Source organism: Lonchura striata, chromosome 6 (assembly GCF_050655825.1).
Source record: "Lonchura striata isolate lonStrDom1 chromosome 6, ASM5065582v1, whole genome shotgun sequence".
Taxonomy (NCBI): domain Eukaryota; kingdom Metazoa; phylum Chordata; class Aves; order Passeriformes; family Estrildidae; genus Lonchura; species Lonchura striata.
The window spans coordinates 29,351,467-29,365,667 of NC_140708.1; the positions used below are offsets into that span (position 1 = coordinate 29,351,467).

Sequence of the window (14,201 nt, forward strand, 5' to 3'; positions counted from 1 at the left end):
ATACCCAAACTATATAATAAATAGTGGTATACCCAGGTTATTGATAGGAGCTTGAGTATTGATTCTGGCTAAGATATGGGCAAGCTCTTGAGTGTCCAACCTCTGGTATTCTAATTTTTTCCTTTTTGTATTATTTATAACTGAACTATTCCAGTTACTTGTATCATAAATGCTTATAAAATACTGAGTACAAAACTAAGTCTCTTTTTGCCCTGCATAACAGAAAGAGAAGTCCCTAGGACACAGCTCTGTCAATGGCACATTTATTAGAAAGGCTTTAGGAGTGCTGTATATGTAGCATGTACAGGACAGCAAAGGGGTCAGGCCCAGAGCGTGGTGGTGAGCGGTGCCACAAGGGCTGTGCCCAGGGATCAGAGCTGGGTACAGCCCTGTTTAATATCTTGTAATATGTTTAATATTTGCATCCATCGTCTGGATGGGGGATCAAGTGCACCCTCACCAAGCTCACAAGCAACACTAAGCTGGGCAGGAGTGTTGATCTGCTGGAGGCCAGGGAGGCTCTGCAGAGGGGTCTGGGCAGCTTGGATCAATCAGCTGAGGCCAGGGGTGTGAGGCTGAAGGAGGGGAAGTGCCAGGTCCTGCACTTGGGTCACAACAGCCCCATGCAGGGGCTACAGGCTGAGACAGAGTGGCTGGAATGTGGCCCAGAGGAAAAGAACCAAGGGGCACTGGTCAACAGCAGTTTATCATGAGCCAGGAGTTGCCCAGGTGGCCAAGAAGGCAAGTGGCATCCTGGCCTTCATCAGAAACAGTGTGGCCACAGGACCAGGACAGCGATCATGCCCCTGCACTGGGGATTACTACACTGATCTGGAAGCTACATTGGTGCTTAGAACTGAAATGAGCCCAAAATGTTAATTTTGCAAAGAGATCAGAGGAGAAATGGCAGAGCTTATGAAAAGATGCCACCACATTACTACAAAACATCAATAAAAGCATGGGATACATCGATTAAACAAAACAGAAAGGACAGTGCTGAGTGCCAAAGGTGACAGACAGATTAAGATGGATGAAACACTCCAGATTTAACCACAAACAAGCCACCTGTGACCTTACAGCAGTTCAATGAGCTCAATCACCAGAAAGAATTTTGGAGATCAGTGAAAGTGTGGGTGGACAGAAAGTCAAGACAGTATAAAAATATACCATTAAATATTTTGAAAGAACTGAAGACAGACTGTAGGACTGCAGCAAAAGGGCAATAAATCTTGTGAAGAACACATTTCAAATTCAATTTCTGAAGTGTTTACTTTCAATTAAGAGAAATTGGAGCAGTTTAAAAGAAACAACTTAAAGAGGGAGTTAGGAACAGTGGCAAGTGTAAGTGATTAAGTCAATGAGAAAGGATGGTGATATTAAGCAGCAGAAAGTATAAAGGAGATTTCTAATTCACAAAGAGATGAAAAAGATTGCCAAAAAGAGTTTACAGCTATTTTAAGCCCATATATTTGATGCACAATCAAGATAGCTCCTTAACATCTTCACTTTATCATCTTCCTCTGACATTTAAAGGAAGCAATGAATTTTCAAAAAGCATTGCTTTAAATTCCTAAAGGAGAAATTTTAATATAATTCACTTTTACCTTTTTATCCTTACCATCTGGAAACATTTACAATCCCTAAGAAATGCTATCAGGAACAAAAAAAACCCATACACACAAAATCCAGGCTTCATACAGGCTCCTCCAAACCAGGAAGTCACAGCAAATTGGGAAGGATTTACTAGTAGCACTTTACCTTATGGAGTTTATTTTCAGGATTGAGTGGTAAGCTGTAACTCCAGAGTGAAAGAGTAAGAAAAAGAATGAGATGGAGTCATAGTTTTCCTTTTCATATATCCTGGTTTTATCTTAAATTACGTGTTCAAGAGTAAGAAAGAAGTTAAAAGCAAAGCCTTATCACTAGATAAAGCGCTCCTTTCTCCTACCAGACTTTCACCTTATATTTTCAACGTTAGGTGAAGTAAAAGCTCTCTGGAACAGGAAGACTGTTTATACAAGTCTAAAGCAGCCGACATGCAGTACCTGCTAAGGTTGAGCCCTTGGCAGGATGGCACCGAGGTTCTGCCTCTTCTGTCACACAGAACCCACGCAGGGCAGAGCTGCTGCATGTGAACTCCACGCAGCCCAGCGTTTGTAGCTGAGCTGAGGCACAACCAGGCCCTGCTGCCCCATCCCACAACTGCCAGCTCAATTTCTCTTCTTCACATATAACTTATCAAATTTTCTTTTAGTTTTGCATTTCTTTCCAGTTATTATAAACTCTAACATTCACATGTACACACCCCCCTGCGCCCCTCCCACTCCACCTCCATTAACTCTGAGGCTAAAGAAAATATAATCTTGCCTCAATACAAGGAATTCATGCTATGGCTTTGGATTCCTTTATTCCCCCATCCTCTATCAACCAGTCAGTTTAAATAAACCTGCAGAAATTAGTCCCTTTTAAAAAGCACTTTTTATCCAACAGAAAGCAAGTTAAAATCAAAATATTAATTTACAAATATTAATGAAAAATATTATTTAAGTCATAATTGTATTTTAATATCCAAATCAAAGCTATCATTCCACCTGAAGTGGCAAAAGAAAAATTAGAGAAGAAAAAGAAACTGAACTTTAAGATATGAGAAACTAAATTGCTGCTGGTAACACTCTATTATTGTATTTAATTCAAGCTATCTGAATGAAACTTGCATATGAAATTAATAGGTGGAGCCAGCCAGCCAGATCACAGAAGATAAAACAGCTCCTTTGGATTGCAGTTGTTTCTTGGTTTTGCCCTCACACATATAAAGAGTCTTGGTCTTAACACCCTCCTGAACAGTTTTACCTTTTGTGGCCAAGCAGTCAGTACAAGGAACCCATAAAGCCAAATATAATTTTTGAAAAACAAACGCTGATTATTACAACAAATCAGTTCAGCAAGAGTACTCGAAAGGCTCTCTATTCATGGGGTGGGACTACCCGTGAAACTGATTTTATACAGTTTAAAGAAATTGACTCATGACAGAACACTGTTGTTCGATTCATAAACGCTTTGTGTCAGGGGCATCTCAATGCCTCATTATTATTACTGAATTTACACACGGACTACTCTCCTTATATAGGAAGCTACTGTCACGCTAATAAAATGGTCTGGGGAATGATGCGCACCAGAGGCTTGATCTTCAGAAGCTCATCATGCAGCTTAAGTTAATGGCAATTGCAGGCACTCGGGTTCAGACGAGGATACGGCATTACACGATTTTCCCTGGGTGTTTGTCTCACTGTCAGATGTCACTGAGGTCTCAGCATCGCCCAAGCTGCTGCTGGATGGATTTCCAGCCTGTCACAGCCCAAACTCTGTCCCGGTTACTGCCTCTGCCTGCTAATTGCCCCTAATCCAGGCAACGGGAACGCCTCTTGCTTTCAAGTGAGGAAACGCCCCACACGGCGTGGTGTGTACACAACACAACTATTAAAATACAATTACACTTCAGGGTGAGGAAGGAATCACTTGTGGCAAGAGAAGGTTGTGAGATAAGGAAATCCAGGCCTGTCCCAGTGATTAAATAAGATACAGAAGATACTAAGTGGGCAGCACAAGAACATCACACCCTGCTAAAACAGAAGACAAACAAGTAGCAGGTCTAGGGACATCACCGGACCACAAACAAACAAAAGTCTTCAAACATCGTCTGTTGCTATCAACGCTTTCCTCAGGGCCCCACGTCCAAGCCCCAGCCCCGCAGGAGGCACCACCTGCCCCTTACGGCTCCTGACACACAGGGGGAGCCCCTTAGGGCCCCTCGGCCCAGGGCACCCGGGCAGCCCTGAGGGAAGCTGTGCCCCGCTGCGGAACGCCGCCCTGCGCCACAGGCTGGGGACACCTCCCTGCACGGACAACGGCACGGAGAGAGGCGAGGGGTGTCCTCCGCGACCAGAGGAAAAAGGGTCCCCCTGCCGCACGCCCACTCCGTGAGGGCTCGCAGCGGGCTAAAGGGACAGAGGGCGGGAGGAGCACCGGATCCCCGCGCCAGCGCTGCTCCGAGCCGGGGGGAGCGAGGGCGGCCCCTCCATCTTGAGCCCCACACCGACTTACCCGCCCGGAGCCTCCGTGCGCTCCTATTGGCTGAGGCCGCCGCGGCCGCGTCACGTGGGCAGGGCAAGCCCCGCCTCTTCCCCTCGCCGTTGGCGGGGAGGGCCGCGCGTGCTGCCGGTGCGGCGCGTGCGCACGCGCGGGGGAGGGGAGGGGGAAGGGGGGGGAGCGGTGGGGCGCGCGCTGCCGCGCGTGCGCCGGCGGCGGAGCGGCGGGAGGGGCGCGAGGCGGTTCCGGGAGCGCGGGAAGAGGGGCGGGAGCGCGGGGCGCACGCGCCGGCGGCGGGCGGGAGCGAGGGCGGAGGGGGCGGGGGCGCCGCCGGTGCCGCCCCGTAGGAAGCGGAGCCGCCCGGGCCCCGCTCCGCGGCACGGCGAGGGAGCGAGCGAGCGGGAGAGAGGCCGGCCGCGAAGCGTCGTTTTCGGCCGCTGTGCCACCCCGGGACGCCGCTCCGCGAGGACACCGGCCGGGAGCCTGGAGCGGGGCAGCCTCCGCCCCTCCCTGCATCCAACGCGTCCTGCGAGGCGGGACGCGACCGCTCCCCGCTGCCCGGCGCCCTCCCAGCGGAGCCCTGACCCCTCCGCCGCCGCCCGTCCCGAGGAGGGAGCCCGGCACTTGTTGCTGCCGCGATGGTGACCGGCCCGGCCGCGTAGGGACCGCCGAGCCCGTCGGGGAGAGCAGCGCCGAGCCCGGCCCCGTACGGGGCATCGCGGGTGTTGTCTCCCGCAGCGCCCGGCGCTGACGGCGCTTCCCGGGCGACGCCAAGACTTTGGTCTCCGCGTGGGGATCGCGCCCGGCATCCCCGCCCGCGCCAGGTGGTCCCGGCGGGCGCAGGGGGCACCGCCGCCCGCCCCGTCCCTCGGCGGCAGCCAAAATGTCCTTCTTCAACTTTCGTAAGATCTTCAAGCTGGGCGGCGAGAAGAAGAAGAAACAATACGAGCACGTCAAGAGGGATTTGAACCCTGAGGAGTTCTGGGAAATCATAGGAGAGCTGGGCGATGGTGCTTTCGGTAAAGTGTTCAAGGTAAGGGCGGGCTCGTGTTCCCATAGCTGAGAGGTGACTCGGAGCGCTGCTGCTGCCCGCGGCGCCGCCTCGGGCGCCCGGTGCCGGCTCCGCGCCCCGGCATTCCTGCCGGCAGCGCCGAGTGCGGGGCCGGAGGCAGAGCGGGGCATCCCGGCGCCTCTTGGCCACGGAGCCTCGTGAAACTAAAGATAGAAAAGACCTATTAGGTCATTGTCCCGCCTTCTGCTCCACCCTGCCCGCTGCTGGATTGCTCACTTCTCTCTGTGTTTTGGGTTTTTCTGGGACTCGTGTACAGTGTAGCTCCTAACCTTACCAAGACTGTATTTTCTTAGATCCGAAGTTCATACTTTTTTTTTTTTTTCCGCCTGTACGGAAGGAACCCCATGAACAGTAAAGCGGACTTCTGTGCTTCATGTGTGTCGTCGCTTTAATGGGCGTTCTCCCATCTTGTTCCATGTGGAGTCGAATTAAACAGCTGTGTTCTCTTTGCTTTCCCTGTGTGGTGGAATCCATGTGTTGGATCTCCCAAATTCCCTCAGTTGTTTGCTTTTTAAATCTTCAAGTGTTCTTGTACAAGTAGGGTTTTTAAGGATGCTTATCTAGAATTTATCAAGCCAAGTAGACTACAATGACATAGATACAGCCCTGCTAGTGTTTGACAAGAGTTCAACTTTCAGGCAAATCTTCAGCTACAGTTGCCCCTTTCTTAAAAAGTATTAATGCACCATGTTTGGTTTGGATAGGGTGGAAAAAACATCCTGATGGATAAGCGTGAGAGAATTGGGAACTGACATGAACTGAAGCTCTGGAGCAGGTTCTGGAGACTAAGAAAAAACAGCACAAGAGGATGGCATTTACAGTGTTTCTGAGAGCTAATTCGGTCAAGAAACATATTTAGAGTACTGCATGCGAGAGTTTATGAAATCTGGGCACTCATGAAACTTGTGTTACTTTTGGTAGAAGTTATTTTAGGTTCTGTTGTACTGTGCTGGTATCACCTATTTGTATATTTGAGCAGAAGTGCCACAGTGCAGTCAGAATTTTAGGTGGGGTCATTTCACCCGAGGAATTCGTGTCAATGTTCTATATTAAGAACGTCTAGTTTATTTAGGTGCTGGTGTAATACATGGTCTAGATGGTGGTTCTTATGTCATTTTTGAAGATTAAGAGTTCTGGGTTTTTTTTCTTAAATGGCTATGAATATGTCTGAAGTTGCTCTTTATAAAACTTTCTCACCACAAAAACATAATATCTCTAACAGCGCTTCCAGAGTATTGAACTTTTAGTTTGAGCTTCATAGTGGAGTTTTGATTCCCATTTTCTGAAAATATACCTCAGAATACTGAATGTGTTTTCCTCTTCCCCCACGTGCACTTGTCCTCCCATCCTCAAACCTCTTCTCACTTCATCTGTAGGCATGTCTGTATTAGCAATAGTAGTTGAGTAAGGTGTCTGAGCAAGGCAGCTGGTAAAATCGGCATTTCAGTGTACTCTACACAAACAGGAGAATGTTTTTCACTTGGATGTCATTTTTCACTTCGAGATTTATTTCTGACTGAAATGATAGAGTTCACTGTTGAAATTGATCGTAGGCAGAATTACAGATGTGATTACTCTGATCAACTCTCTGCTCAACTAATGAGAATTAACGGGTAGTATTCCTGGAAAAAAGAATCCCCATTAAAAAAAAAAGTAGGTTACTGCATGTGTTCATCAGCATTCTTTTTGTTTCCATCTAGTTTGAGAAGGAAGCTTACACTCAGATGCAAACTGTACTTGTGTTCCTGCACCTGAGCGTGCTTCCCAAGAAACAGTGTGGAAAGCAGGAAAGGTTAGGTTGTTCTTTCATGGATATACACCTCAAATGAGAAGCTGCAGGAGCAGACATTCAATTCCTTCTCAAAGAATGAATTTAAAACTATAAGCCAGAACAAAGCTCTCAAAAATGCTTGAAGACACTGTCTTTAAGTAATGGAAGCGTGGGGGTTGGGGTTTTCATTTTGTGTAATGGATTTTGTTTTATTTGCCAATCCCCCATTACCTACCCTAGTGTCAGTTACATTTGCCAAAAGTACATTTGCCTTTGTTTAAGATCTTGGGATCTGTGTGTGACAGTGTTTTGGCAGATGCATGTTAAAATGGAATTGCCATATAAATAAATCTTTGTGTACTTCGAATTTCTAAAAAGTAGGTTAGATTGGTTGCATGCTATGATTTCCCATAGAGGGGTAATTGGTTTAGTTGTGTAACTTATCTTCTGAACAAAGTGTCAAATATTCAAGTAAAAATTCAAAAACCAATTCTTAAATGATTCTGTCAGTACTGGGAAGACTTCCTGATTACATGATTTACTTAAAAATGCTGTCCAGTGATAATTAGTTTTGTGTACAGAAGTCTTAAGGTCATTGAAAGCTTGTGATTCACTCTCTTTCTTTGCAATCAAGTACAAAGATCTTGCTTATTTTTTTAATACCTTAGCCAAACTTCTAGAAGAGTTTGTTTCCTTTGAAGCTGTTTGTTGCAGCATTCTAAGGCTTTTTGAGTTCTGACAATTCATACATTTGTATTCACGGACTTGTAAGTAATGTTTAGAAATACTCTGTTTTAACTGCTGTTGCAAGTCTCTTGTGATCAGAGGAGCTCGGTAATTGCAGATTACTGATGGCAAAGGTTTATAGACATGTAGGACTTTTTATTCTGGCCCTTTTCAGGCTCTTCAGAGAGGCCACTTTTAGGCTGTTTTCTTTTTGCTCTGGCTAATGAATAATGGTGTGGTTTTCTGTTCTTTTACAATTTATAGATCCTTGCAGTACTTCAGTGTCAGGTGATGGCCCTTGAAGAGAATTTCGAGCTTCCTGATGATAGAATTTTTTTCCAATCTCTTTCATGTGCTTTTCATGGATTATTCAGGATTACTGAGTGGACTGCTAGAGTTCTGACAGACTGGAGATACATAATATTAGCACTGGAGGCTGATTTTAACTTTGAAATTTGGCAGTCAGACACAAAAAAACTCCTAAAACAAAGGGACAGTTTGAAACTGCTCTTGATTTGATTAGGTTAAGTGCCCTGAGAAAACATGGGCTCTTATTGTAATTATAATCAGTTTGCTTTAGAAAGTAGTTACATTATTATATCATGTTGCTGTATTGTGTGTTCTAGTACCCTATTGTGTCAAATCGCAGTCCTGTGAACATTATAAACATCGCTGTAAGGTAGATCAGTGTGTTCATGACTTTCATCAGCTTTAAACTATTTTCTGAATTCCCAGAAGTAAATATTCAGATGATGTGGAAACAGACCTTTCAAATGCCTGATGTGATGTGTGCCTCTTTCTTGCTGCAGATATCTGCATTTTAATTAATGATGTTTATCTTCCTCAGTTAACCTTTTGAATTAAATAAAGTATTGGGCCTATATTTCAGTAAAATCTGCCAGCCTCTTTTGGCAGTAAGAACATTGTACACTCAGATTGAAGATTTAGATTGCAGAAAGGCATTTTCATAGTGTCTAGTTGTTGGCATCTCTGAGCCCTTTACTAGAGGATACTTCTTCAAGAAAGTAATATACTTTCAGCCATGATTATGATTATTATGGGTACCATCTGCAAAACTGTGTCTTCTATGGGAACATTCTATAAAGGTAAAACATATGTGGCACTATACAATATAAGACAGACTATATATGGTATGTGTATATAGAGACAGTATAGCGTATATATATTTTAATTATTACTAAGGAATCCCTTGAACTTGTCTGGTTTGAAATTTCATTCAGCCTTCTTTGTTTGAACTGAAGTGTTGTGCCCCTTTATAATATCTCATCCATTACACTAAATCTAAAATGTTGGAAGCATTCTGTATACAAAATTGTCATAAGAGTTCAGAAAATAAAATGTAAACTTGATACAAAGTTACTAGCACAAGTTTTCCAGCTCTGAGCAATTAACTGGTGCTTTGTTAAAAAAAAAAAAAAATCTGTTTTTTCTTTAGGTTTAGAGAAGAACTGTTATGCAAGCTGATAACCGTAATCATGGTGAACAGCATTAACCAATTGCACTATCTTCTGAAAATTATGACTACATTAAGTGATCATGTTTAATTCTATTGGTAGTTGTGGCCAGTACCAACTCATCTCTGGCTGGTCATGGTGGACTTTTGACAACAGTGTTTCTTCAAGTCAAATAACCCAATGGTGTTGCTTCATTTAAGTTTTTGTATCTGTATTTGAAACCGTCTTCTCTGTAATGTACCTATATAACTTACAGGACAGCTTGGTTTTGTTTTAATGTCTTTTACAGCAGGTAGAAACAAATAGAATTTTAAAGTAGTGATTTAATAAGACTGGACCAATTATATAATTTTATTACTATGTGTTCTTAATTCCTTTTAATATTTAAATATGAACTGACTGCTGTTAGCTGCTTAGAAGTACTTTTTCATGTACCACTAACATAATAACTTATTTTCTAATCCTAGAAAATGCATTAATTAGTCTGACCTATAAACAAATTAAGGACAGAGCAAAAAGAATTTACACTTTCTAATTTCTTTTGTCTTACAGCTCTATGTTCTAAATTCCTACAAATTTCAATTTGACAGTTACCAGATTATAGTAATGTGTAGCTGCTTCCTAGGGCAGATATCTTTTACATCTGTAACCTAGGAATGCCAGGAAGAGATTTTGACCACTTACTTAATGTCTAAGCTTGAAGCACAGATAGATTTTGTTTCTTCTACTCTTTATCTTTTTACTTACGTGGTGTCATTAGTTGCACTAACTATTTAGAAGAATTTCTTAGAGCTGTTGAAACTTTGCAGACCTTCCTTTATGAATGATGTAGTTCCCTGTGGAAGGATGTTGCTTGAGTTTGTTGAAGTCCTACATGTTTGGTACTAGTTGGAAGATAAACTCGTATTTGAAAGTTTCCAGTCAAACACGGTATTTCACAAACGAGTTTTACATGACTCTGCCATGAGCCCAGACCTGGAAAAAATAGCAGGTGAAAATGTTCTAAATTGAAGTTCAATACAGAAGAATGGATCGTAGTGGTGTAGAACTCTTGGCAACTTTGATTAAAATTGTTTGCTATACCAAATATGTTTTCTTCTAATTTATTTTCATTCATAATTGACTATATAAGTTGACCTCTCATTAAAGTGGAGCAATTTCCCTCAGGAGATCTGAATTAATAATATTCTCTAAAGTGCTGTGTTGCTTTGTTTAGCTGTTGAGGCATTAGTAGATAGAGGGCATATGAGAGTTGATTTACTCTCAAGAGAGTAATGGATAAGGTGCCAATATGACGTTTTAAATATTTAGTCTAAGTGAAATAGAACTAAACTTTACTTAAAGCTTGCTATGAACAGTAATCTCTGTAAAAGTAGCCTGAGTCTTGTAGGGCTGCCGTGAATGATGAAAAAAGATGTACGACAGTTCATAGAAGGCAAAGGATTGTAATCTTGCTGATCAGCTTGGTGACTTGCCCTACAATGTTATCTTTATTTTCACACTATTGCAGTTTTAGCCTGATGAGAAGATAGCAGATAAGGAAAAGGCAGTATCGCTGTTTTAAACTCTGGGAATCTGTCAAAGGGAAAGCTTTACAGAGCTCTTTACACCTACTGTCACTCCAGCTAAGTTTTCTGAAGCAATGGTAGTGCCAGAAAGCCATCTGTAAATTGTGGACTGAGATAACTTTTTGACTGAAATGGCTACTTGTTACTTACTTTTCCTTTTTGTCTGTAGCAAGGAAATATTCAAAAGGAGCAAAGCACGTGCCTCATATTTTGGACTTATTTGCATCACTTGGCTTCAAATCAGCATCACAATACTTAACTTATGAGTAATGTATTGTCTGTCTGCTGCATTTGGAACTAAAACTGCAGACAGTTTGTGGAGGATAATTATAGAATGCTTTTGATCAGTTCTTGGTAAGGTAGTCAGTCATCTTTTCCAAGGTGTGAGCATAGTTATGTAAACTGTTTAAAACTCTTAAGTAAATAGGAACTCATTCTTTGATTTTATTCATATTAAGTTCCCTTTTGTTTTTTTCATGTCATCTGATATATTTCTTAGCTAACTGTTTGTGTAACTGTTTGGACTGTGGTTTGTTATCTGGAAAGTAAAACATCAGATTTCAGGCATAAGCTAAATGTGACTGTTTCAAGTCAAAAAGATTGCAGCATGAAGCTTCTTTAAGCTGTTCTGATTTAGTGAAATAATTCTTCTATCTCAAATCACATGCAGTCCTTTTAATGAAATATTTCTGCTCTGGGTTTTTTGGGGGGTTTTGTTGGTTTCTGGGGTTTGTTAATGGTTTTGTAGACAATGTGATTAAACTTGTAGTCATTGGCAGGGTCCTCCAGAACTACAATCCCTCAAGTAGTGACACACACCAGTGTTGCAGAGCAGTAGTTGAAAGGTTTCTGTTGGTAATGACTCAAATTATAGTTTTGACCACCCTGTAAACAATATTTTAGAAATAATTTGTTTTGTTTGTATTTGCAAATATCCCAATTCCCAGTCTGAGATTTCTTTTTTTGATTTTGTCATTGTTTAAATTGAACACACTTATAATTCCATGTTTCATTGGCCATGACCCACGTTTTGAGAATCTCCTAAGATTGTAAACATCATTTTCCTTCAATGACAGTTGCGTCTGTGTTCAAGAGAACTCTGTAATTAAACTCTCTGATTTGAGATTTTAAATACATTCCTTGAGACCCTGGTGGCTGATGTGTCATTTATAAATACTTTTTCAGTCTTTGCTTCTTTGTACTTCCCCAATAACCTTTAATTATAGTCAGATTATACACACAGTTGACAAATTCAGTGTCTCACCTCTTTTGCCTATTATTTTACAGTAGCTGCCAAGTTACTCAACTACAGTGCTTGTGCTATCTTTTCTTTTGATACTGTTTGGATTGTTCCAGTCTTCTGTGTTTAGTGATGGAAAAGCCATGAAATTTACAGTTAGAAAACAAAGCAGATGGAATTAATAGCAAAGAAATCTGTGGATTTAAGAGCAAAGAGTAAAAAAAAAGTGATGTTTTATAATTTTTCTCCAAAATCATATAAAATATCCACTCTAATTCATATTTAATGACTTTATAACATGATTACAGTATGGAATGCTTGAAAGAAATTTCAAGTCTCAGATATAACAAATATGTAATGTGGAAATACAGTTTCTTCACTCACAACTGGGAAGGAATTTTTATTAGAGAGAAGGAAGACCCAAAATTTATGGAATAGGTTTGAAGTATGTCAGGCAATAAAAGTTGCCTAATATTCAATAAAAGCCAGTACGCTACCCCAAACCACTTTGTAATGGTATTCACACATCAACAGAAAATGAAGGCTTTCCTGGAAATGCTCATTTCTACTGACATTTCAGATTTTCTGTAGAACATGCTCTGCATTCATGAGACAAACCAAATGAAGTATATGCTGCAGAAGATTTACCTGAAGCAAAAAAATTGCAATAAAATGTTGATGTAAGATTCTTTTCATATTTAATTCACCTGCTTAAACTACCAACTTGGTTTTAGGAGGATATGGTGTTTCTTGAAGGAGTTTTCAATGTATGTAAAAGCAAGTTAAAATATTAAAGTTATAGATTTGTCCCTGGTGTTGCAGGTTTTTTTAAGTATTTTGGATTAAGACTGGGTTTTTCAGTTTTTTGTGGGATTTCATGTGTGTATATAGAGAGGTTAATGTAAGGCAGCTGAATATGAATGGTTAATTTGGAAGCTGAGTGAGACACAAAGTATTTCCCATCTGCCTTCCATGTTTATATCTTTTAGCCATTTTCTAATTAGATGATTGCCTATAGCCTAGAGCAAGAAATTGCTCAAACCTAGAGTCATGCTTGAATCAAGTTCCACATAAAATGTAACTTTAAGAATATTCTGACTACCGAAGGCATGCTATTCTATGATAAGATTTTCAAATTTTACTTTATTTTCTTTGGAGAAGAACATGAAGAAGTAAAAAGTTTGGACCATATTGCAATAGTCAAGTCAATGTATTGATTAGTGTTTAAAATTTTCTAATTCTCTTGTTACTACAGAGGACTGACTGTTACCTTCCATGTCCATCCTGAAAATTGGTCTGTTTAGAAAATTTGAAAACGAAGAATGCCATCATGAATAAATAAACTTTATTATTTTCAGGATGATTTTTTTTTTCTGAAGTTGCAGTTATGGAGTTATTTAAAATGAGTGGGTGAATGAAAGTAAAGTTTTTTGTGGGGGAACCATTACCCCAGAACTGAAATTGTGCCTATATCACAATTGGTTTACTTGGTATGGAAGCAATGGTGAATCCCCATCCTAAGGCAGAATTGGGTTTTAATCCATCCAATTTAGTAATGAGTTGGAAATGGTCCCTTTGCTTTCTTCATAGCTCTTTAAATGGCCTTTTAGATCTGAGACTTCCTTGTTTCAGGAGGACTTTAAGAAACTGGGTTTTGTCTCTAGAAATGTTTTGTCATAGCTGCGATTCAGAAAGTGTTCTGAGGAAAGTTACTGTAACTCTGTCATTGATAGTGTAATAACTTGGCAAGACCTAGGCAGGATTTTATTATTTCTTTATCTCCTAGGTCATGGTTCTCCTGAAACAGGTTTATGCTGTAAAAACAATGGTTTTCTAGAACACATCTACACTGTGCCTTATAGAAGAACTTTTCACTTGTATTTCTAAATAGTATTTTACCAGGAAAAGAATTAATACCTTTGTAATCAAAAGGCAGTAAAACATTAATGGAGAAATGTTAATTGAGTGCCTCAGCAAAAGTTAAAATGTTGCAGTTAACCCTCATCTCCTTCACAACCATTGTCTCAATCAGGATTTATTCAATTCATATGTTGCCTTATTTTTATTTTGTAGAGTTCAGTCATGTTCCTGCCCCACCTTCAGCTTTTCCTGTTTGAGGCCCAACTTTTTTAATCTGCGTACTATAAGACAACTGCTTGACCCTTAAATAATTTTGATTGTCCTTCTCATACTTGATTAACTTCTGTGGGTGCCATGAATCTTTGAGTTCACTATTCAGGCAAAGAATTCTGATTTTTGTTGC

At 41.3% G+C, this 14,201-nt stretch overlaps 2 protein-coding genes across 8 annotated transcripts in view; one reads left to right on the forward strand and one right to left on the reverse strand.

Annotated features, from left to right (window-relative positions):
* Positions 1 to 4,233, reverse strand: part of STN1 (STN1 subunit of CST complex) — a 38,363-nt gene extending 34,130 nt beyond the window's left edge. The window contains exon 1 of one of the 2 annotated variants that reach the window (XM_021536302.3): positions 4,102 to 4,233. The gene's annotated coding sequence lies outside the window, so the exon portion shown is untranslated. Of the gene's footprint in view, positions 1 to 3,173; positions 3,198 to 4,101 lie in introns of those variants that run through there. The other variant, XM_021536303.3, reaches the window with a different exon arrangement.
* Positions 4,234 to 4,438: 205 nt separating this feature from the next.
* The window catches only part of SLK (STE20 like kinase), a 49,375-nt gene continuing 39,612 nt past the window's right edge, over positions 4,439 to 14,201 (forward strand). For all 6 annotated transcript variants that reach the window (XM_085583662.1, XM_085583664.1, XM_021536299.4 and 3 more), the window contains exon 1: positions 4,439 to 5,119. In XM_085583662.1, coding sequence (XP_085439788.1) covers positions 4,970 to 5,119 — 150 coding nt within the window. In that variant the 5' untranslated portion in view covers positions 4,439 to 4,969. The remainder of the gene's footprint in view (positions 5,120 to 14,201) is intronic.